The sequence below is a fragment of the Oryzias melastigma genome, linkage group LG5, assembly GCF_002922805.2.
Source record: "Oryzias melastigma strain HK-1 linkage group LG5, ASM292280v2, whole genome shotgun sequence".
Taxonomy (NCBI): Eukaryota; Metazoa; Chordata; class Actinopteri; order Beloniformes; family Adrianichthyidae; genus Oryzias; species Oryzias melastigma.
In genome coordinates, this window is record NC_050516.1 from 24,932,650 (window position 1) to 24,954,730 (window position 22,081).

A 22,081-nucleotide genomic window follows, 5' to 3' on the forward strand; every position below is an offset into this window, starting at 1 on the left:
TTTTAGTTTCTTTTTATCAGGAAATAAGGGCAAAAATAACCGGCATTTCCCTTCTCGTTTTCCGTAGTTTACCATGACTGATGCGTTCAAGATCGGTTTTGAATTGTGGTAACAGTCGACCTACTGTATTGCTTTTTTAATATTATTATTATTATTATCATTTTTATATGTAGCTACATAAATTACTGGTTTTCTATTGAGTTATTACACACCAAAAGTTAAGTTTGTCTTGGAAATGCACAATTCATTAGCCACTATTTATCTATCTTTATATCTGATGGTTAGGTTTCCCTGCTTTCATGAACGTCACATAAAAAAGCGAATTTCCGATTTCCTTATTTTTCCTGAACCCAACACTAGCGGGAAAGGCTAACTTACACGTATCCATGGTCACTTCCGCCGATGTAAATAGACCTATTTCCCCCCCTTTTTGCTCCAATATTTCTGTCTTCCAACTGTAGGATGTATTCCAGGCCTAAGTGATGATGGAGGTGTTAATATTGAGGTCCTATTCACAATCACACCCGCGCGGAATTAGCTTACTAACTAGCTAACACAATAGCAAACTAATTGTGTTTGTATGAGAGTGCTGCTCTCGTGATGAGACAGCTAGCTAGCTAAAACCTGGAAGCCACGAAAGCTGAAATCGGGGTTAGCCAAGCAACGACATGGAGGTGAATTGTCATTTTTAAACCTGGACGTGACAAGAAGCAGGTAAAATGAAGAAATCCAAAAGTGGAACGTCGTCACCGGTGAATGGAAAACAATGTAACGGTGAGCGTGACGTGTCGTGAAAGCTACATTTTCCAGGCTGGGCTTTTACTGTTGATTTTGGGGGGAGTGTTCTGTTTTTTTCACGTAGCTCAGAACTGTACGTGTGGAAGATGTTGGCAGCTAAACACCAGTGGGGAAAAGTAAACAGTGTGTTTCTCTTGTGTTTAGAAGGGGACACTAGACGGAAGAGGAAAATAGGAGAAATCACACAGGCCCTCAGTGTCAGCCCCGTGGATGTAGCCACTCTGAGGAGAATGGCTATCAGTGAAGGAGGGCTGCTCACCGATGAAATCCGCTGTCAAGTCTGGCCCTGGCTGCTCAACGTCCCCCCACAAGTTCTCGAGCAGGAGCCTGGTACTGATGCTCCCTTTAACATGGAAGCTACCATTCCTCACCACCCCCATATTCCACGGCCTTTACTTTTTATTTACTTGAATTGTGACTTTTTTTTCTTCATGTTTTTCTAGACAAGGTAGAGCGGGAAAACAATAAAGACTACAACCAAGTGTTACTGGATGTCCAACGCTCACTACGAAGGTTTCCTCCTGGTGAGTTGATCCCACAGATAGATATGGAGCCAAGTAAGAGCCAAAAAAAAAAAAAGAAAATTCGAACATGAAACTAATCATGTGGTGCAGGGGTGTCAAACTCAATCGCACATGGGGCCAAAACATCCCTTGGGTCGCAAGTTGGAAAGGATAAACATTTATTTAAAACAATAAAACTAATATCTGAAAACTTTAAAATGGTAATTTTGTAACATATTTATGAACTAGATATATAGCATTACCTGCGATAATAATAGTGTGAATGCTGTAAGCTGAATTTAGCCACTAAAGATGCTGAAATTCATCGCTAAAACTGTGAAGCTGATAGCTGAAATCACTGAACCTAATAGTTATAAACGCTGAAGCTGATAGCTAGCTAAAATATTAGCTAAGTGAAAAATTAGCCTAAAAACAAACAAACAAACAAAAAATTAGCAGGTAGCTGAAAAAGTAGCTTTGAAATACCCTAAAATAACTGAAAAAAGCTTAAATTAGCCAAAACAGCTAGCATGTAGCTGAAATATTAGTTAAACTCCAAAACAGCCTAAAACACAAAAAAGTCTAAATTAGCCAAAACTGTTAGCATGTAGCTGATATATTAGCTAAACTCTGAAATAGCCCATTAAATCTTTGTAAATGCCAAAATAGTCCAAAAAGCTAGCATAATGCCAATTTTTAAAACTTTGAAACCATATTTTTTTAACATAACTATGAGTGATAATAAGGCAGGTATATTATTTCCTCATAAATAAACTAAAACCATAAATAACTTTCAATATTTTGCTCTCCATAAAAATATATTTTGTCAAAATTGCACAAGTTAGAAATGAGTGCAAGATAACATCGGGTCATAACCTCACACTCCAGATCGTAGCAGTAGTTCTTTACAGGTTGGCGCCAGCAGGAAATATAACCATCAGGTTGTCCGCTTACATTCAACAGTTATTGATAGAACTTCTAGACATGCAGTCAATTATAAAGCTTTTAATCTCAATGGAAAATCTATCATATAGTTGAGCAGACGCACCCGTTTGGAGACAGGAAATGGATGATTGGTGCCAGGAAGTGGGTGCTTTCTCCGTACCACATGCATAGCTTAGTGAAAATACTGAGAGATTTTGCATCAAATGCTGAGGAACCCTTCATTTACTCAACTTGATCTACGATTTGTAGAAATTAATTTAGTTAAATGCTTTTGTAGAATTAAAAAAATGGATAAATGCAGTGGTGTTTTTGCTGTTATGATGGGTAATGTTCTTTATTAGTGCATTTACACGACATCTAAAAAACAAATCAATTTTCTGCTTTTAATTTATGTTCTTGAAGTCTCATTTAAAGCAATCGATCTGTAGTTTTCCCTACTGGATTTTCTTGTTATGTCTTAAACCATAGTGGCTGCATTTCCTGGTAGTAATCCATGCACGAGAAACCAGTAAAAAAAACTCTGAAATGTTATAATTGACCATAATTCTCTGTTATTTCATCACAACCCTCAGCTTTTATTTCTTTCTTTCTTTCGTTCTGCTTTCTTCTTTTGGTTTCACAACAGGATAACTCTCCAGCATTTTAACCTCTTCACTCCTGGCGTTTGTCATGTGTGGACATCAGCAAACTACATTGTGACATATTTGATTCAAGTTCTGGATATTTTTCAGTTTTTGCTAATATGTTTAATGCTTTAACTTTCCTCTGAATGAAACATGGAAGTTTACAAAGTAGTGTATCTGTTTTTGTCTAAACACTTTAACACTAAAAATTATTCATTTGTATTAAGTAACTGGTTCTTCTTACAATTGGAGATTGAACTCAGAATATTGTCAGTGGGATGCTGATTGTATTTAGACTTCCAGCTGTTACAATAATTAATCAACTTAGCTCCCTCAGTCTTTCAAAACAATTTTCTGATCATTTATGAATGTAAATACTTAACATTTAAAGAACAAAAAAGATATGTGTCTCATTTTTATACAAAGATGTTTAGGAGTTTATTTTATGTGATCATTCTGTCATCAAATGTCCCATAAGGCCATTTTTTTCCAATTATCTTCCAGGAGTCGCTTAAAAAAAAACGCAGCTAAAAAAGGACATTTTAATGGTAAAATGCAAATTTTAAAACTCAACAGTGAAAAGAAAAACAAAGAACTTATCCCAAATAATTAAACCGTTTCAAACAAAAAATTGTTTTAAAGTTGAAAATTATTTAGTTCAGTTCATACATTTTTTATCCTTTTTAAATAGTGTTTTTTTTTTTTAAATAAACAAACATGTCGGCCCTGATTCAGCTCCATAGATCTGTGTGTGCTCACTTCTAAGGCTGAAATGAAGTCAAATACGACTTTGGTCTCAGAAGGATCCGCAACAAAATCAGGAGTATTTATTTACTTTTTTAATTTAAAAACTAAGCTTTCTATTGACTCCACCTCTGATGCTATTTGTTCTTAGAAAAATGTGGCACCGACAAATGTGAGATGTTTGTTTGTCGGACAGGAATGCCAGACGAGCAGAGAGAAGGTCTACAGGAAGAGCTCATCGACATCATCCTCCGAGTTCTGAAGCGCAATCCCCAGCTGCACTATTACCAAGGATACCATGACATTGTCGTCACCTTTTTGTTGGTCCTGGGGGAGCGCTTGGCAACGGCGTTAGTGGAGAAGCTCTCCACACATCACCTCAGGTACCGAGCATAAATACAGATTCAGCTCTTTATGTTGCTGTCTCAGCTCCTATTAGTAACCAGTGAGTGTTTGTCCACACATCTCACGATTGTGCTCGTTTTTTCCTTCCCAAAGGGATTTCATGGATCCGACGATGGACAACACAAAGCACATTCTGAACTACCTGATGCCCATCATTGAGCGGGTCAACCCAGAGGTGCACGACTTCATGCAACAGTAAGACTAGATTAAAGTATAATGCACCAGTCAAATTTAGCTGATTCATGTCGTTTTATACTTGATGGTTAATTTTGACTCATCGCTATGGGGTTTATAAAGGCTTCATATTATGGTTAATAAAAGAACCTAAAATAAAAATGTCAAATTTAGTCGTATTCGTCCATACTTCTGATGACATTTTTTAAGTGTTAACGCCTGATCGGGGGTTTTATGAAAAATTTCTAAAAATCGATGCCTTGAAGATTACTATCCTTTGTAAAATAAATAAATATGAAATCAATTATTAGTGCTTTTTATCTAGTTGTTTTTTGGGGGGTTTAACCATTTTTCACAAAAAAACAGCTTTTTGAAACATGGGTTGACATGTCATGGTAACGTCTACAGAGACTGCTCTGACCTCGCTCTGCTGCAGCACAGGACAGTGGAATACACGCTAACGTCATGCTAAGACACTCAAAGCATCATTTCAAAGGACAACTTCCCCTTTTAGCACTTACTGTCCGAGAACCGCCTTTTAATTTATTTAATTTAATTATATTTGATTTGATTAAATTATAATGATTTGATACAATGAGATTTAATTTCATTATATATTTGATTTGATTTTATTTAAATTGATTTGATTTAATTGAAATAGATTTTAAATAATTTAATTATATTTTATCTAAATTAAATAATTATATTTTCTTTGATTTAATTTAATTCAATTATATTTGATTTGATTGAATGCAGTTATATTTAATTATATTTATGTCAATTTATTTATTTTTGATTTGATTACATATTTATTATTTGATTAAATGTAATTGTATTTAACTTGATTTGGTGTAATTTGATCTTATTTAATTTATTTGAATTCAATTTGATCTGATTTCGACCAGATTATAAATCAAACATTTCTTTCAATTAAATACAAAATTAACAATTAGTTTCTTAGATTGCTTTTATTTGATGAAATCCAGCTGATCATTGAATATGTATCAACAAACAAGCAATTTCTTAATTGATTGATTAAAAAAAGCTATTTATCAACTTGTATTCATTCTATATTCAGGAGTAAGGTTAACAACATCAGATTTGATAGAGATATTTTCATGTTCATCATAGAAACAATTAAACACGATTTAGAGAAAAATAGAAATCTGTCTGCTCAAAGTGAAAGACATTTATATTTAAGGAAGAGTACTTTGTTCTGTACTAGTACACAGATCCTATTATGACAGCTTAGGTTTTACCTGTAAACAACACAGCTTTAAGCTCCTGAGGCTCATTTGACCTTCAGGATCTTCTGTTTCCTACAGAAACATTCATTAAAATGAAAAGTGGAGCAAATTTCAAACTATTTACCAACCTATAAATATAAATGTGAGTGTTTGTGTGGGTACGTCGAGTTGATTGCTGTCGCTTTACTCTCTCAGGGCTGAAGTGGGGACAGTCTTTGCCCTCAGCTGGTTGATCACCTGGTTTGGTCACGTCTTATCAGACTTCCGCCATGTTGTGCGGTTGTATGACTTCTTCTTAGCTTGCCATCCGCTGATGCCTATCTACTTCGCCGCTGTGGTGAGTCTGTCCTGTTCAGTTCTACCAGATATTACAGGGAAGGAAAAAACAAATTGAACCTTTTTTTTGTATTTTAGTGTCTAAAATGGTGAGAAATAGAGTCAAAAAGGGCAAAAAAATACATTTTTAGCTGCATTTTAGTTCATATTTACCAAATTCAGACGTTTGTAGAAAGTTGAAAGATTTCTTTAGTTACCAGGTTTTCTTCTCAGTTGTTGCTCTACTTTATATGCATTGTTAATTCAACGCATTGTTGCTATTATCATGATGTAAATTAAGTTTGCCTCAAAGCAAAACAAACACCTAGAAGTAATAATTAAAAAAAAAAAACTTGTCAGATTTTCTTCAAATAAGTGAAAAAAGAAATCGCACAATGGGACAAGAAAAAGGTTTTATCAAGAATTCTTAAAAAAAATCTAGTCTTGCAAACATATTTTCTTAAACTAAGATTATTTTGCTTTTGAAAAACTTTCTTGATAGGATTATTTTTCTTGCATACAACAGAGTATTAAGGCCACGAAGAAAAAAATACTCTAATAATAATATTAGAAGGTTTAAATTTGTAAATTTAGGACTTTAAATCTTGTAAATTTATGGTTTTAAAATTGAACTTAACATATAGTTCAGCAAGTGATGTCTGATAAACGGACAACTTTAGGGCTTGTTTTTATTAATTCATGACTTTTTTTCTTAAAAATTTGACTTTCTTTCTCATAAAAGTATGACTTTTTTCTCATAAGTTTATGACTTTTTTCTTGTGATGTTATAACCTATTGTTCTAGTAAAGTTATGACCTTTTTCTGGTAAACTTATTTCATTTTTTCTTTTAAATATATCAATTTTTTCTCATAAATTTATGACTTTAAAACACATATTTTTACGATAGAAACAAGTGTGTTTATTATTGCTACTAAAAAAAAAAGAATCCTCTGGATGGCGTTGAATAATGAGCTGTTATGTTTTTTCATAAACTAGCTTTGTGAATCTCATGATGTATTTTCTGTAAAACCATATTGTGACATAAATGGTGAAAGATGAGTTTTTGTTGTTTTATTCTGCATTGGAACAAATCGCTGTGTGAATACTTTACAAGCTTCTTCTTGTTCAGTGAACCGGTTCCAGTCTGCCGTGCCGTTCCTCGGTGGGCAAATGTTTTTGCCTGTAAGCAGAATAGAAGGGCGTCTTTCTTCAGCGTTCGTGTCATTTGTGTTATTGCAGATCGTGTTGTACCGAGAGGAGGAAGTGCTGGAGTGTGAATGCGACATGGCCATGGTTCATCACCTGCTGTCCCAGATTCCTCAGGATCTACCGTACGAGCTGCTCATCAGCCGAGCAGGAGACCTCTTTGTCCAGTTCCCTCCCTCCGAACTGGCTCGAGAAGCCGCCGTGCATGAAAGGTAGTGGAGTGGAAGCGCTTTAACCCCCCTCACACACACGTGCTTCAGAGGACATGTCACACACTCATCATTAGCCTTTTCCGCCTCTCCTTTTATTAACCCGTTCACTTTCTGTTCTTTCTCCTCCAAGCATGGCCTCCTCTACCTTTAAAGACTTTGAGCTCGCGTCGACTCAGCAGCGGCCCGACTCGGTTCTGCGCCGCAGACGCAGACAAAAGCAGGCGGCTCTGGAGAGCTCGGCGGTCAACCCGGCGGTGGCCGTGGCCCAGCCGTCGACGACGCGGCGCTTTGTCCGACTGGCGGTCATGGGTCTGACGGTGGCTTTGGGGGCGGCGGCTCTCGCTGTGGTCAACACGGCGTTAGAGTGGGCCCCCAAGCTGGACCTGTTTCCCTGAGCTGCCTTTTCACACGCGACTAAAACGCTGGCACGCAGCTTGTTAACCAGTGAAGCCACGGTTTCTAACACTGGAAAGGGCGGAGTCAACACTGGTCCCGCCCCGTGTTGAGACCCGAAGTGCATCGATGGAAGGAAGAATCTACTGAAGAAACCGCTCGAAGGACGATCGGTCATAGCTATTTTAAAAGTTTATTTATATTTCAGATTAAACTTATGCTGAAAGCCTGAAGGGTTCACTACACTTGAAACTGCTGCCAATTCATAGAGTGTGTGTTTGTGTGTGAGAACAACCCGTTTGTTATCTATTTTATACCTGGACTGAGACCAAACGGAGGTTTCTTAGAAACCTCTTTCTTCATTTTGAGGCGTCTAAAAGTCGAGAAACGAAACTTAAAACTTTTAGGTTTCATTTCGTCGCTCTAAAGGGGTTTTTGTCCCTTCAAGTGAACCGTTAAATAAGAAGTCGTTCTTGTATAATCATAGAAATGATTCATCTGAGCTTCTCTGAGTCGATGTAATTTACAGATGTTAGAAATTTCTTTTTGTTTTTGCGCCTAAAGCTAAATGTCATTAATAATGCCCAGTTTTAGAACACATTTTCAAAGACAGGAAGTACCTTCTATCACAAACTTTGTAGTCAAGTCTTTGGATGATCATGGTTAAAATGTGCCTGTGTGGTTCCTCCAGTGCATGTCACAGCAGCAGCATCTTCTTGCTTAGCAGAAACGGGTCACACTAATGACTTTTGTCCTCATTTACATTGAAGGAGCGACATTTGTCTTAAAAAGAAAATGCGAATCGAGGACCGTATGTTGCTCATCATGAATCCTCCTTCCTCAAGTTCTTCATGAAACTCGGCTCCGTTAGTTGATTTGATTGCACAGTTCAGCTGGTTCCTTTCAACACTGTATCCAAACGAGGAGCACTTTTGGGTTTCTGAGAACATATGCATCATTTACCCACACGCAGCAGCAGCAGTATTCCTTCATTGAAATTGCACTAAATGATTTATCTGCCTTATGTTTGTCCCAAAATGTTAAACTCATGTTAAGTTGTTAAATAGAACACTATTAAACTAAAGTCAAATTGTTCTCTGTTGTTGTTTTCACTCGTGTCTGGTCTGTCAACAAAACACCACGATCTGCACAATTTAGTTTTTTTTTTTTATTTGATTTTTTTTTATTAAATTGCTTTAATTCCATGGACACAGTGGAGATATTTACAGGACATTTAAAGCTTGTTTTTATGAGTCAACACACAGATTTAACAGTGAAGACATTAGACAGAACAATTCTGATCATCTAAAAGTGTTCAGTGTTTTCTTAATTCGGAATGTTAGCCAAAAGAAATAAAAAACCTGCACTGTTTTCTAGGACATAGTGTCTGCAAAGTGGCAGGAGTTCAATAGGAAGTGAATAAGCCCTTTTTCCAAACATTTTTTTCATTTGCTCCTGATTAACAACAGTTTCAATAAATCAAAAATGCTCAGAAATGCAATTTTAAACTTAATTTTCCTCAAAAATTTAAGAACATATGTCCTACATCATTTAAAAAAAATAAAAAAAACGCCACAAGAACATGTCAAAAATACCAAAAACATAATTTTTGTTGGAATGAGTCTTTACATGTGTTGTACAAGAGTAACTCCGCCCCCCCTTCCCGTGTGTTTTATCACAAATAAGCCCTTTTTCCAACATTTTTTCATCTGCTCCAGATTCACAACAATAAAAAAAATACACAAAAATGCAGTTTTAAGCTTAATTTTCTTAATATATGTCCTCCAACATGAGAAAAACGCCACAAGAACACGTTAAAAACATCATTTTCATTGGAATGAGTGTTTAAGTGTGTTGTACAAGAGTCTAACATTGCACAAAAATACTAACAATTTTTATTTCCCACCAAAAAATAATGCTTCAAAACAATGATTCAATTTTTTTTTAAACAAACAAAAAAATCACATACAAGTTGATTCCTACAAACTGATTGGATACATTTTTATCCTGGATTTTTATTAGACTGAAAATACAATTCAAGCATCAAATTAAGAAATACTTGAGTTTTTTTGTAAGATGTTTACCACCTGATACTTCAAAGGTATTTAGTGCATTTAAAGCAGGCTACTTTACTTCGTTAAGTGCATATATCCATCGTAAACACAAGTATTCTTCTCCATAGTCTGTTTCGCAGACTGAAAAATCCTATAAAAATAGAGATCTTTATGAAGAGGGAAAGTTTACATTCTTTAAATCTTCAATAAAAGTTGATCTCGCTTTGGAAAACTGCTCTTATGTGTTTTATTAAGAAAAATATTGTATTGGCAAAACCTGGAACTGCTTTTAGTTATTTTTATAAATTGCCACCACACATGATACAATCAAGACCTTAAAAATTTATGACGAACTTGGTGTAAATTCCTGTGGAAAACGAGAGTTAAAGATTTCATTTCCACGACCGAAGTACATCTCAGCTCAGTGACGTCTCATCAAACTGAAAGCAGCAGCAGCGGATCTGCGGGTCTTAAAAGTCGTCATGTTGTAGTAAAAGTCTCCTAAGTTGCATTTTCTGTTGTTCTCTCGTGTTTACAATTATAAATAAAAAGCACTTTTGGTGTCATGGTCTCTCTTCATGAAGCCCACAGGTTCACCACACGCTCACCTCAGTGGCAGTTTTGGCAGTTTGGATGGCATGCCTGATTGTTGACTCGACATCTGCAGCCACCGGATATGTCACCATGTCCCTAAAAAAAAAAAAATTCAAATTCACTTTCCAACTACTAAAAGAGACTATAAAATGCCCTAGATTTTACTAGTAATTCAACCACCTTGCTCACTACATTTTTTTTCTAAATGTCAAATATGGTGTCACAAAAGTAAAAACTTAATAAATATGAGAATTTTACAAATACTTTTCATGGATCCATTATGTTTTGATAATAAAAGCTTGGATTTTTTTTTAAATTATTATTTAAAATCCCTTTTCACCACAAAAACTGTTCAAGCACTATGCATTTTGGTCTATATTTGCCCATCTAGTGAGCATCCATGCACTTTTTTTTTTTTTTTCGAGAATTCTGGGAAATTCTAGGGCACTCAATTTTAGAATTGTAGATTGGTACTGCTCTACAAAATGGCAAAAATAGTATACAGTGCACTAAAAAGTGAGTACGGGAGGAATTCGAACACAACCTTAGAGGAAGAAACCTTAACACAAAATTTGGACACAACAACACAATAAGAAAAGTGAACAACTTAAACCCTGTTAATAGCTCACAGCGATCATTAGTTGCATCCACAATCATGTGTCTTGTTCATACTAATATTGGCTGGATTTGATTGTGACTGTCCACCATAATTGCAATGAACTTCTGAGTGGTCTTAATACTTTTTAAGTGTCCAGCATTTATTTTTAACCTGATCAGAATCCCGATCAGACATCTGCTAGCGCACAGGCACATGGAAGGCAGAGGAGGAAGTGATGAGTTCATCCACTAAGCAGAAGCAGAGAATAAAAGACGAAACAAATAAAATTAAAACTCGCATTATCTGGTGCTGCAAGATATGAGAAAGAAGACATATTTTTCAAGTAACTTGCTCTATTTTCAATCTAGTTGTCCGCTCTCTGTATATGTGTGTGTGAAGTTTGGTATTTCCTAACTTCTTTGATGAGTTTTCATTATTTTCAGTGTTAAAAAGATAGTTTTCAGATAGAGTTTTCTCTGTAATCGTGCACTCTAACCGCTGAAATAAATTCAAGTTAAATGACAGCACTTGCACACAATTGCACTACAGCCGTAACATTCCAGTCGCAGGTGACGTCACAAGGAGGTGTTGGATTCTGCAGCAACTGAAGCGATTCTGCTCCGATGGTTGTGCGACCACTGCAACGCGAGCGATTACAAAATCTTCTGGAAGTATAAACCAGCCTTTAGACCAGGGGTGTCAAAGTCAATCACTCAAGGGTCCAAAATCCAAAACACACCTTAGGTCGACGCCGAACAGGATAAACATTTATTGAAGACTCTAAAACTACATTTTTAAAACTGTAGCTTTTTTACATAATTATGAACTAGATATGTAGCATTACCTACAATAATGCTAGTGTGAATGCTGTATGCTAGTGTTGATTACTGAATATGCTGAAATTGATAGCTGAAAACGCTGAAGCTAATAACAAGCTAAAATATTAGCTAAATGCCAAATTAGCCTTAAAAAAGAAAGAAAAACTTAGGTTAACCAAAACAGCTAACGTGTAGCTGGAAAAATAGCTTAAGAAACTGAAAAAAAGCCTAAATTAGCCAAAACAGCTGAAATATTAGCTAAACTCTAAAATAGCTTAAAAAAATCTTAGTAAATAGGTTACCAAAATAGTCCAAAAAGCTGGCAGAAGGCCAATTTTTAAAACTTTAAAACCGTAACTTTTTATAATAATTATGAATAATAAAAAGCAGGAATATAATTCCAGAATAAATCAACTAAAACCTTAAATAACTTTCAATTTTTACATTCCATAAAAATGTATTTTGTCAAAATTATACAAGTGAAAATAAGTGCAAGATGACATTGGGCCATTAATAACAATAAAATAAAATGATCTGGAGTGTCGGATAGACTCTCATGACTTTGACACATGTAGACATTTTATTTACACCGAAGAAATAAAATAAAATGTTTTACGTTTGGTCCCCATCGAGCTTGTTTGGTGACCCAACAGATTTCCGTCTTGCACATCAAACAGCAGATCCAATCACAGCCGTCCTTTTTCTGCACGATGATTGCACACCGTGGACAATTCATGGCCTCTCCATTCTGAAGCATGCTCTATATTGGAGAAGAAGATGGTAGATGTTGGGATTTCACATGCAAAAAAGTTTTTTGGGGTTTTTTTTGCAATGAAATACAATGAAAAGCAGAGATCATGTTAAGGTACTTGAGATGGTCCAAAAGGACCAAAAATCCTCTTACTTTCATGCTAAAAAATAAATTATTGATAATAAATTAAAATACAAAAGAAAATACAACATTCTTCCACTGTAATATGAATTAAAACTCCTAGGAATGGTGAAATCTTCTCAGATATCGTTTAGTTTGACTTCAAATCTGCAGAATGTGAAGAAGTTAACAGTGAGGCAGCATTGAAGTCTCCTGATCATGTTTGCACATCAGTTTCATACATGATTTCTTTAGTATAAAATGAAATTGACACTTTTTGCTCTATTTAGAATAGAAGCAACATTTTATCAGCCTATGAGAGAGGAGTGACGCTAACACTAATAATGTAGCAGCTACTAAAGATGGCCCACCTCCAGCATCTGCTTGGTTTGCTGAGCCGCTTCGTCGTTCTGTGCTCGCACGCGCAGGTCATCTTGGTAGTCCTTACAGTTCATGCCCTTGTGGATGGCCTAGAAAAAACAAAAATTGCCAATATCTATCATTTTGGCTTTACCTCATTCTTGACAACGGTTGCTCGAGTTGACGCATAAGCAAAGGCTACCCGGCAGAGAAGGCAGTTGATTTCGGAGCAAAGGTCGCAGTGAAACTCGTTGACTTCATCCTCGTAGATGCACCATCCTCTGCAGTTGGGGGTCTGGCAGTGAAAGCTGTGCTCCGAGCGACTCTCTGCGATGCTTAGACGCAGCTCCAAGAAGCGCTGGTGCTCCTCGTCGGTGAGCAGCTACAGCCAGAATCACACCAGAAACAATCGCAAGAGTCAAAGCAGAAATTTTAGAGCCGTTTCAGTAAAAAAAAAAATCACAGTGAGGCAAATAAGTATTTGAACACCCTGTGATTTTGCAAGTTCACCCACTTAGAAATCATAGAGGGAGCTGAAACTTTAGTCTTAGGGGCATCTCAATTGTGAGAGACGTAATCTAAAAAAAAATCGGTACAATGTATGATTTTTTGAATGACTTTCTCCCATGACTCTTTTGGATCATCCAAATAGTCATTGGCAAACTTAAAACATGTCTGGACATATGCTGGTTTCACACTGGGGTCCCACGGCAAACGTTACAGCTACGATGCAACGCAGGAGCTGTGTAGCTACGGCAGATGACTCCCATTTAGCAACGGGATAGCTCATAACTCGCGTGGGTTTACGCCAGAGCTGGCCCTAGGCGTAGGCGAGCTAGGCAGCCGCCTAGGGTCCCATTCACTGCAATCCATTGCAATGATTTTTTTTCTACAGTTTGACACACCACTAATTTTTGTGTAAAATGTTAAAAAAAATGTAATAACTAAAACCATGAATAAAATAATTCAAAAGTTTGACATAACTTTGAATGGTGCTGCACCCCTCCTTGCTGCATCTTTAAAACTTTAAGGACGTAAAAACAGCAAAATGATGTCTTAGTGAATTACCAACAGTAACCGTGGAAACGGTGGTCCCAGCCCTTTACAGGACATTGACCAGCTCTTCCCGTGTAATTCTGGGCTGAGAGTCAGAATTCTAGCTGATAGATAGATGTTCAAATAGTAGCATACAAACAAATTATTTAAAAGATTACACAATGTGATTTCCAGGTTGTTTTTTTTTAGATTATGTTTCTCACAGTAGACACGCACCAGGATGACAATCTCAGACCGCTCCATGATTTCTAAGAGGGAGAACTTAACCTGATAAAAAAATAAAAAACAAAAATACATGCCTTTGACATAAAAAGGTAAGCACACAAACTAAGTGTTTCTGTTTTTGCTTGTTTTAAAACATGACTGACCTCTTTGATCTCTCGGTCCAGAAGTTTGCTCTCACAATTGTCTGGACATGACACTTCTGCATCGTTGCTGTTTGTTATTGTGCCAATTAAACACTCCCTAAAAAAAAAGGAACATTTACCATATAAACACTGCAAGACACATGAAATACACAACTTGTATTGTCCTTTTTTATCATAACTTTTAAATTTCAAATATGAGTGTTTAGAAAAGTATGTTACAATCAATTCTAAAAGCACGTAAAGTTCTTTAATTAAAAGTTGTAATAATTTGCATAATTTGGCTGGAATGCGAGCCAAGTTAAGGCAATAGATAAATATCAAAACGCTATCTCCACAGGAGCTGTGCTTCACTTAGGAGTTCAGACCTGCAGAACGTGTGCAGACACTCTCTGAGCACGACGCCCTCTCCTGGTTGCAGAGGACTGAAGCAAATGGGACAGTCTGCCTCTGTAACGTTGATGATGAGGTTCTGCTCATCCGTGGCCAACAAGTTCAAATAATTCTGCGCTCGCTCTTCTTCTTGAGCCTTCATTGCAAAGCAGGAGAGGTCCATTCAAATGAGGAATCACACCAACAAAAAAATTAATTAAACAAAAAAGGAGTTGTAAATGTGTAAATGTGCTGTAACTGTATGTAATGTATCTGAAATCAAGTTTGACATGTATAAAAACATGTTCAGTTTTGCAGCATTTACCTCTTCGTACTGCAACATCGACAGCTCTTCCATATGTAGTCGTTCAATCTCTTCCTGGTCTGGCAGGTAGAGGTCCGGCACCTGGTAGTCCTGCGGCCTCTCGTCTCCACACATCTCACAGCCGGGGCGAGTCGGCTTGTTCACGTAAGTGCATGTCTTACAAGCCCAGCCCAGCTGCTCTCAACGTTCACAAACATGAATGGTATGTTACAGCACGACTGTGAGGCAATAGCACGGATCAAACAGCTATGCGTGATATGAGGAGCGGGAAAATGATTTGATTACCGGGAAAAATATGCGCCTTAATGTCAGGAATTCACTGACCTGAGGTTTGGGAGGAACTACTGGTTTAGTAAACTTGTAGGTTTTAGGAGGAGTGGGGGGAGCGGCTGGGGGAGGAGCTTTCTTCACTGCGGCATTTCCATCACACCCTCTGGAATGAAGCTCCACGGATGGGATTGATCCAACAATGCCTACAAGTAAACATTTGGTGAGGCTTCATGGTAATCAGCTGTAAGAAAGCCTTGCAATCTAAGTAGATATTGTTCCTCAAGTTGAAGCACAGCAGCTATTGACTGTATATAAAAACTAGACTAAGTAACCCCTCCCCCCTCGTGTTCCAAACAGGAAGCACCTGCTGGCTTCAAAAACAGATTACTTTGTCAGATTAACTTGTTACTTTTTTAACATGTTCTTCAAATCCTCTATTTTGATATTTTTGCTGTTATTCAAGTCACAAACTGACCACCTCGATAAAAGTGGGTGGTCTCATGTCAAATGTTTGAACCTGCTTTTAAAGGGTCACCAAACAGTAAATCAACTTTTTTTCTATGTTGACCTCTATAAATGGAGCTTTAAAAGTGCTGTCTGTTAGTCGTTGCCACATTTGTGACAATTTAATATAAACTTGCTTAATTCCTGAAATTATAGTCAAAAACTGTGTGCTGCCCCCTACAGGTTGAAATGAGGTATTACATTTGAATTTTGTGGTTCGTCAACTGGTGTAAGTTTCATGTCATTTCAGAAGTTTCACGTCATCATGCTCTGCAGCTCCAGTATAAAAGCCATCTTTGATTCTGTAACAGTAACTTATTATTATGTTAGAACTTTTTGCTAAATTTAAGTTCAGATTTGGGGAGAATTCACTCATTTTGCAACTCTGTTAAGTGTTAATTGGAGCAAGTGTTGGGGCACTAACTCTCTAGCAGCTGCTGCTCTTGGTACAGGTTGTGCTGGTGCCGAGTGAAATGAGTCGAACTGGCAGAGCGGATGAAGAGGAAAGCTTGATCCCCGTTGCTGCGGATGCCGTGGCTGAACAGCGTGTCCTGGTCTTTAGCTAGTCGCTTGCCAATCACCCAACGCTGGAGTAAAGGGTGGAAGCCAAAATCCTGATTGATCTATGAATTCAAAACCACACACACACAAACAGAATTTCAGGGCTAAATTTGTTAATATTCTGGTTAAGAAGGCCTTGAAGCCCAACTTGACTAATTATGACATAAGATGTTCAAATAGTCAACCCGGGAAGTAAGAAAAGCAGGTTAATAAACAGAAAAAAAGTGGTCTCACTCCAATCATATTTAAATCTGTTTTAAAATTGTAGATTATGCTGTTTTTAGTCAAAATGTCATTATCTAGGACGGGGATTTGCAACTCCAGACCTCGAGGGCCGCATGTTTTCCAACATACCCTGCTCTGGCATGTTCTGATTGGCTGAACACACTTGAACCAGGTAATCAGTCATGAGTAGGGCTTATGCAGACACACTGGTTCTTGAGGCCTGGAGTTGCCTATCCCTGAATTAGGACATAGTTCCTGCAACATTAGAAAATTTGCCTTTGACTTGTGGGTGGGACTGCTGGCGTGAACTAACTCCACCCCATTCCCCATCATCCATTTGTTTACACTCTCTCCTAATAGTCTACAGCCCCTCACACCCTAAACCTAACATTACCAGAGTCAGATCGAACAAGGAAAATGAAAACAAACATGGATCCATTTGTCTTCAAGTAGATGTATCAGAATGGAGTAGAGCAGGGAGCCAAATACACATCACAAATACAATCCTTTTCAAACTGCTTTTTTGTCTGCTCTTAATTCACAGTGATTTGAATTAAGAAATACTCCGAATTTGAATCTTAAGCTTCATTTTCTTAATAAATGTGACAAGAACATGTTTTAAAAACACCAAAAGCTGGACTGTCATCATCATGTGGTTCTGTAAGGATGTATTCAGACTGGAAAAGTTTGCTGGTCTGGATCGAGTCCTGAACCTTGAGTTTGGTCTGTATTCAGACTGGACATTTATGTTTTGAATTGAAGCTTGTAAACAGAAAAAAATGAGTAGAGATCTCTTCAGTCATTGGCCAGGAATTATAGGCGGGGCAAAGAAACGAGAAAAGAAATAATAGATGTTAACGCTTTCCAATCCTTGTTGGGATAGTTCACTTTTTACAACTATTTCACTGATTAATTTTCAATGTCAGTATCAACGTTTAGCAAGGCGGTTACTGAGGAGATGAAGGCAATGTGTATCATGTTAAAAGTTGTTTTAATGAGCCTGCATTCATCTGACCACATTTCAATGAGTTGGTTTGTCTCATTGTTACTCTGGTACTCTGTTTACATCCAGTAACGCCCGGCTATGATGGAGTTTTAGGTCCAATTGTTCCACTTCGAGCATGGAGCCTATTCAGACTGAGAAAAACTCAGAGCAAAACCGGAGCTCAGTCTGATTGAAAACAAACCAAAACCACCGCAAAACATGGGTACAAGAGCGGTTCCTCATCCCTGATCAGAGTCCGCTTGGATGTAATAAGACTGAAAATTTGTTCTATATCATTGATGGAAACAAATTCTGGTTCTCTTAAAGCGATTCAAATGTGTCGAGTCTGAATACAGCCTCTAAGTCAGGGAAACTACCCCACAGTGAGTGACGGAGACACACTGGAGCTTCTACCATCTACGGGATAAACTGTTGTTATTACACCTGATTAGAGCAGTGGGGGGAAAACACCACAGGGGATCAGCACCTTATCCTTCAGCTGAGCTATTGTCATGGCAGAGGAAACCTCCAGAGTCACTGGGATGGAGCTGTCTGACTGAGCATCCTCCACTCCCACCTTCATCCTGCAAAAGAGGAAATTATTATTATTAGTATTATTATTATTGTGTGAATGGTTTGTAAGAATTCACACTACAGTGATTCTGTTTCTCTTTCCTTTTATTTATTTTTCTTCCGTATGTTTTTTGGCATGTAAAAACTCAATTACACTTTCAGCTATTTCTCCCATCTTGGTATCAAAACATTCAGCTCGTTAAAGGACATTGTCGCTTCTATTTTTGGTATTGTAAACTTTATGATTTTTACGATTTTCTGCAATTTATGCGATTAAAACATTCACTATGTTCAAGAAATTCATGCTTGTACTTTTGGTATTGTTAGATTACACACTTCTAAACCTATGCAATATTTGTATTAAAACGTTCAGCATGTTAAGGACATCAGTGCTACTGACGTTTTTTTGGGCTAATGCTGTTAAGCTAGTATTTAACAACATGCTAACTTTTTAGGCTACATTGACATCTACTGGGGATTTTTTTGGCTAATTTTGGGCTAAGCTAATATTTTTTCCAACATGTTAGCATTTTATGGTAATTTTGGCTTATACTGAGGTTTTTGGGGTAATTTTGAGTTAAGCTGGTACTTTAGCAAGGTGCTAGCTTTTGGGGTATTTTGGTATTACTGAAGTCGTAAGGCTAATTTGAGTTAAGCTAGTATTTTAGCAACGTGCTAGGTTTTTTGGCTAATTTGACATCTACTGAGGATTTTTGGCCTAATTCTAAATTAAGCTAGTGTTAAGCAACATGTTAGCTTTTTCTGGCTAATTTAACATCTGCTCAGGATTTTTGGGCTAATTTTGAGCTAAGCTAATATTTTTGCAACATGTTAGCTTTTTCTGGCAATTTTGGCATATACTGAGGGTTTTCAGTCTAATTTTGAGTTAATCTAGTATTTTAGCAACGTGCTAGCTTTTTTGGGCTAATTTGACATCTGCTGAGGATTTTTGGGCAGATTTTTAGTTAAGCTAACATTTTTTGCAACATGCTAGCATTTTATGGTAATTTTGGCATATACTGAGGTTTTTTGGGGGTAATTTTAAGTTAAGCTAGTACTTTAGCAAGGTGCTAGCTTTTGGGGTATTTTGGTATGTATTGACGTTGTAAGGCTAATGCTGAGTTAAACTAGTATTTTAGCAACGTGCTAGGTTTTTTGGCTAATTTCACATCTACTGAGGATTTTTGGCCTAATACTAAATTAAGCTAGTGTTTAGCAACATGTTAGCCTTTTCTGGCTAATTTGACATCTGCTAGGGCTAATTTTGAGCTAAGTTAAGAGTTTTGCAGCATGTTAGCTTTTTCTGGTAATTTTGGCATATACTGAGGTTTTTGGGGGGTTAATTTTGAGTTAAGCTAGTACTTTAGCCAGGTGCTATCTTTTTTGGCTATTTTTGCAAATATCTAGGTTTTTCAGGCTATTTTTGAGTTAATCTAGTATTTTAGCAACGTGCTAGCTTTTTTTGGCTAATTTGACTTCTGCTGAGGATTTTTGGGCTAATTCCAAGGTAAGCTAGTTTTTAGCAACATGCTAACTTTTTTGACTAATTTGACATCTACTGGGGATTTTTTGGCTAATTTTGAGCTAAGCTAATATTTTTTGCAACATGTTAGCTTTTTCTGGCAATTTTGGCATATACTGAGTTTTTTGGGGTAATTTCGAGTTAAGCTAGTACTTTAGCAAAGTGCTAGCTTTTGGGGTATTTTGGTATGTACAGAAGTTGTAAGGCTAATTTGAGTTAAGCTAGTATTTTAGCAACGTGCTAGGGTTTTTGCTAATCTGAAATCTACTGAGGATTTTTGGCCTAATACTAAATTAAGCTAGTGTTTAGCAACATGTTAGCTTTTTCTGGCTAATTTGACATCTGTTCAGGGTTTTGCGGCTAATTTTGAGCTAAGCTAATATTTTTGCTACATGTTAGCACTTTATGGTAGTTTTGGCATATACTGAGGTTAGCAAGTAAATTCCTTCAGCATCTTTAGCAAAAAGCTTCAGCATATTCAACATGCAAGCATTATCACAGGCAATGCAACTTTTCCGGTTATTATTATTAATATAATTTTAATCACATTTATGAATTGGGAAGAATCGGGAATGATTGACACCTGATGCAGTCCTGTGGGTAAGCCTGGCTACTGATGCTGACCGACACCGGGACAGACAGCTGGGCCAGCTTCCGGCTCAGCTGGGCCGCCTCCTCGGAGTCCCCGCAGCTGAGGGCTTCGCTCAGGGAGGAGGCGAGCTCCTCTGCTGCATAGACAGACATACTGACTCATGACTTCCAGAAACGAAAATAAAAAATCCCGCATTTCCTCCTGGATCGTCAGATCACCTGTTTACGCTCAACTTCCAAGCCGAGCAAAGGTCAACCCAATCTGACAGCCCCAGAGGGGGGCAGCGAGTGGAACAAAACCAACACTTCACAGTTACCAACACATTTAGTTCCCAAAACAAAATCGAAACTTTTTCATAGTACTCACCCTCCTTCAAGTTGCCTCTGGGTGTATCCGTAGACGCCATAATTACACCTGAAACGACAGGTAGAAAGCTGTGTCCACGCAGCTGCACCCGACTCACGCGCGACCTCCTCCAGGAGCCAAAAATCGCCAAATAATCTTAGCTGTCGGTTCAACAACACCTCCTAATAGGCCGGCTTCAGCATTATTACTGCCCCCTCCCTCCAGAATAGACCGTTCCCAGCTGTTTGACGAGCAAGGGAAAGTGAAACTGACTCAAGCCCAGGAAGAGACTTTTTTAAAAGCATAGGATTTATTTTTTTTAAACTCCACCTCCCGTTCTAACATTATATTTGAAAAGCTTGCCAGGATTTACTATTTTAAATCGTAAACAGTTAAAATCAACCGAATAAAAACACTTTTTGACTAACTTTGACAGTCAGTAAATTAAAAAAAAAAATATGACAGTTACGCTTAATGACCAGCAGATGACAGTGTTTCGTAGAAATGTCAAATTGAAAAAAAAGATTCAGACTTTTATGACAAACATAAATAAATATAAAATAAAAAGAATTTTACAGTTTTTCAATTTTTAAGTTGTATTAAAAGTTCAAACTCACTTTTAAATGGATTTTATTTTTTAAAGGGGCCTTTATGAAACATAAACAACAGTAAAAAAAAAAAACATGAAAAAAACTTGTGTTTGAAATTATTAGCAAGCCTTCATATAGTTATATTCACAATTAAATGTTAGAGAAAAATATCTAAGCAAGAATGGATGGATTAAAACATTAAACAAACACAAAGAAAGCTGGATGTTGACCCAAATATTTTATTTTGAAGGGCAAAATAGGACTTGATGCTTCAAAAATAAATAAATAAAATGGGGTTTGAAAGTAAACTTCAAAAGAAAAAAGAAAAGATGCTCTCCCCTCCTGGTGTAGGCAGACGCTGCAGAAAAACGGACCAATCAGAGGAGCTCCAGCAGGAGGAGCTGCAGACTTTGTTCAGCAGCTCCGCACAAAGTTGCAGAGCATCCGCGAGTCTCCGCCGACCCTCCTGCCTGCATCCCTCTGTACTTGGCAGCTCTCTCCTCCTGCGGCAGCATCACCTCCAGCACTGCGATTCTCCTGCCCTTTGGAGCTTTTGCCCGCCGACAAAGATGCTGGCTTGCACAGAGATGATCACCATGTGTCTCCAGTCGGCCAAACAGAAGCATCTTCTGGCTCAGCAGCTGCAGCATCAGCACCAGCAGCAGCCGCCTCACACCGCCGGACACGGGCTTGCTATTCTTCATGATGTAAGTGGATTTGCTTTCTAATGATTGAGAGGAAAAGTGGAATTGTTACACATTCACTATGCAGAGTGTTAATTAAAACACTGCTCGTCATGAAAGTCCTTCAGTTTATTTTAAATTTAGTGTTTAAACTCCTATTATTAGATGTCATCTTTATGTGTGTGTGCACACGAAAGTAGGAAGAGCTGCACGAAAAATAAAGCTTCTTGTCTGACAGGTTTAGGTGCTGCT

At 37.4% G+C, this 22,081-nt stretch overlaps 3 protein-coding genes and 1 long non-coding RNA gene across 6 annotated transcripts in view; 2 read left to right on the plus strand and 2 right to left on the minus strand.

Annotated features, from left to right (window-relative positions):
• The first annotated feature begins 184 nt into the window (after nucleotides 1-184).
• On the plus strand, nucleotides 185-8,661 carry tbc1d20 (TBC1 domain family, member 20). The gene is made up of 8 exons (XM_024269874.2): nucleotides 185-774; nucleotides 943-1,128; nucleotides 1,242-1,322; nucleotides 3,810-3,996; nucleotides 4,112-4,213; nucleotides 5,635-5,776; nucleotides 6,995-7,173; nucleotides 7,304-8,661. Exons 1-8 carry the CDS (start codon nucleotides 720-722, stop codon nucleotides 7,566-7,568), a joined length of 1,197 nt encoding a protein of 398 aa, XP_024125642.1. The 5' UTR covers nucleotides 185-719; the 3' UTR covers nucleotides 7,569-8,661.
• An 82-nt stretch (nucleotides 8,662-8,743) lies between these two features.
• rbck1 (RanBP-type and C3HC4-type zinc finger containing 1) lies at nucleotides 8,744-21,021 on the minus strand. 2 transcript variants are annotated; one of them, XM_024269032.2, is made up of 12 exons: nucleotides 20,578-21,021; nucleotides 20,203-20,344; nucleotides 18,012-18,108; nucleotides 16,178-16,376; nucleotides 15,304-15,452; nucleotides 14,980-15,153; nucleotides 14,651-14,811; nucleotides 14,286-14,382; nucleotides 13,064-13,243; nucleotides 12,873-12,971; nucleotides 12,247-12,390; nucleotides 8,744-10,310 (listed from the first exon to the last, which is right to left on the minus strand). In XM_024269032.2, exons 1-12 carry the CDS (start codon nucleotides 20,615-20,617, stop codon nucleotides 10,230-10,232), a joined length of 1,563 nt encoding a protein of 520 aa, XP_024124800.1. In that variant the 5' UTR covers nucleotides 20,618-21,021; the 3' UTR covers nucleotides 8,744-10,229. The 2 variants fall into 2 exon arrangements, with proteins under 2 accessions (XP_024124800.1, XP_024124799.1); XM_024269031.2 differs by having other exon boundaries at nucleotides 20,203-20,347; nucleotides 20,578-21,020.
• Nucleotides 21,022-21,138: 117 nt separating this feature from the next.
• The window catches only part of necab3 (N-terminal EF-hand calcium binding protein 3), a 39,370-nt gene continuing 38,427 nt past the window's right edge, over nucleotides 21,139-22,081 (plus strand). Inside the window, exon 1 of the mRNA XM_024270377.2 lies at nucleotides 21,139-21,853. Within this exon, the coding sequence (XP_024126145.2) occupies nucleotides 21,437-21,853 (417 nt within the window). The 5' untranslated portion in view covers nucleotides 21,139-21,436. The remainder of the gene's footprint in view (nucleotides 21,854-22,081) is intronic.
• LOC112145248 overlaps nucleotides 21,372-22,081 on the minus strand; it is a 6,825-nt gene continuing 6,115 nt past the window's right edge. For both annotated transcript variants that reach the window (XR_002919043.2, XR_004947907.1), the window contains one exon: nucleotides 21,372-21,870. This is a non-coding gene — a long non-coding RNA (uncharacterized LOC112145248). The remainder of the gene's footprint in view (nucleotides 21,871-22,081) is intronic.

Coding starts and splice junctions, on each gene's coding strand:
- rbck1 (XM_024269031.2), bottom strand. CDS start 20,617: ATGGCGTCTACGGATACACCCAGAGGCAACTTGAAGGAGG. Junction 14,383..14,650: donor TGTCTGCACACGTTCTGCAG/GTCTGAACTCCT, acceptor CTTTTTTTTTAG/GGAGTGTTTAATTGGCACAA. Junction 10,311..12,246: donor AAGCTCGATGGGGACCAAAC/GTAAAACATTTT, acceptor TTTTTTTTTTAG/GGACATGGTGACATATCCGG.
- tbc1d20 (XM_024269874.2), top strand. CDS start 720: ATGAAGAAATCCAAAAGTGGAACGTCGTCACCGGTGAATGGAAAACAA. Junction 1,129..1,241: donor AGTTCTCGAGCAGGAGCCTG/GTACTGATGCTC, acceptor ATGTTTTTCTAG/ACAAGGTAGAGCGGGAAAAC. Junction 3,997..4,111: donor CTCTCCACACATCACCTCAG/GTACCGAGCATA, acceptor TCCTTCCCAAAG/GGATTTCATGGATCCGACGA.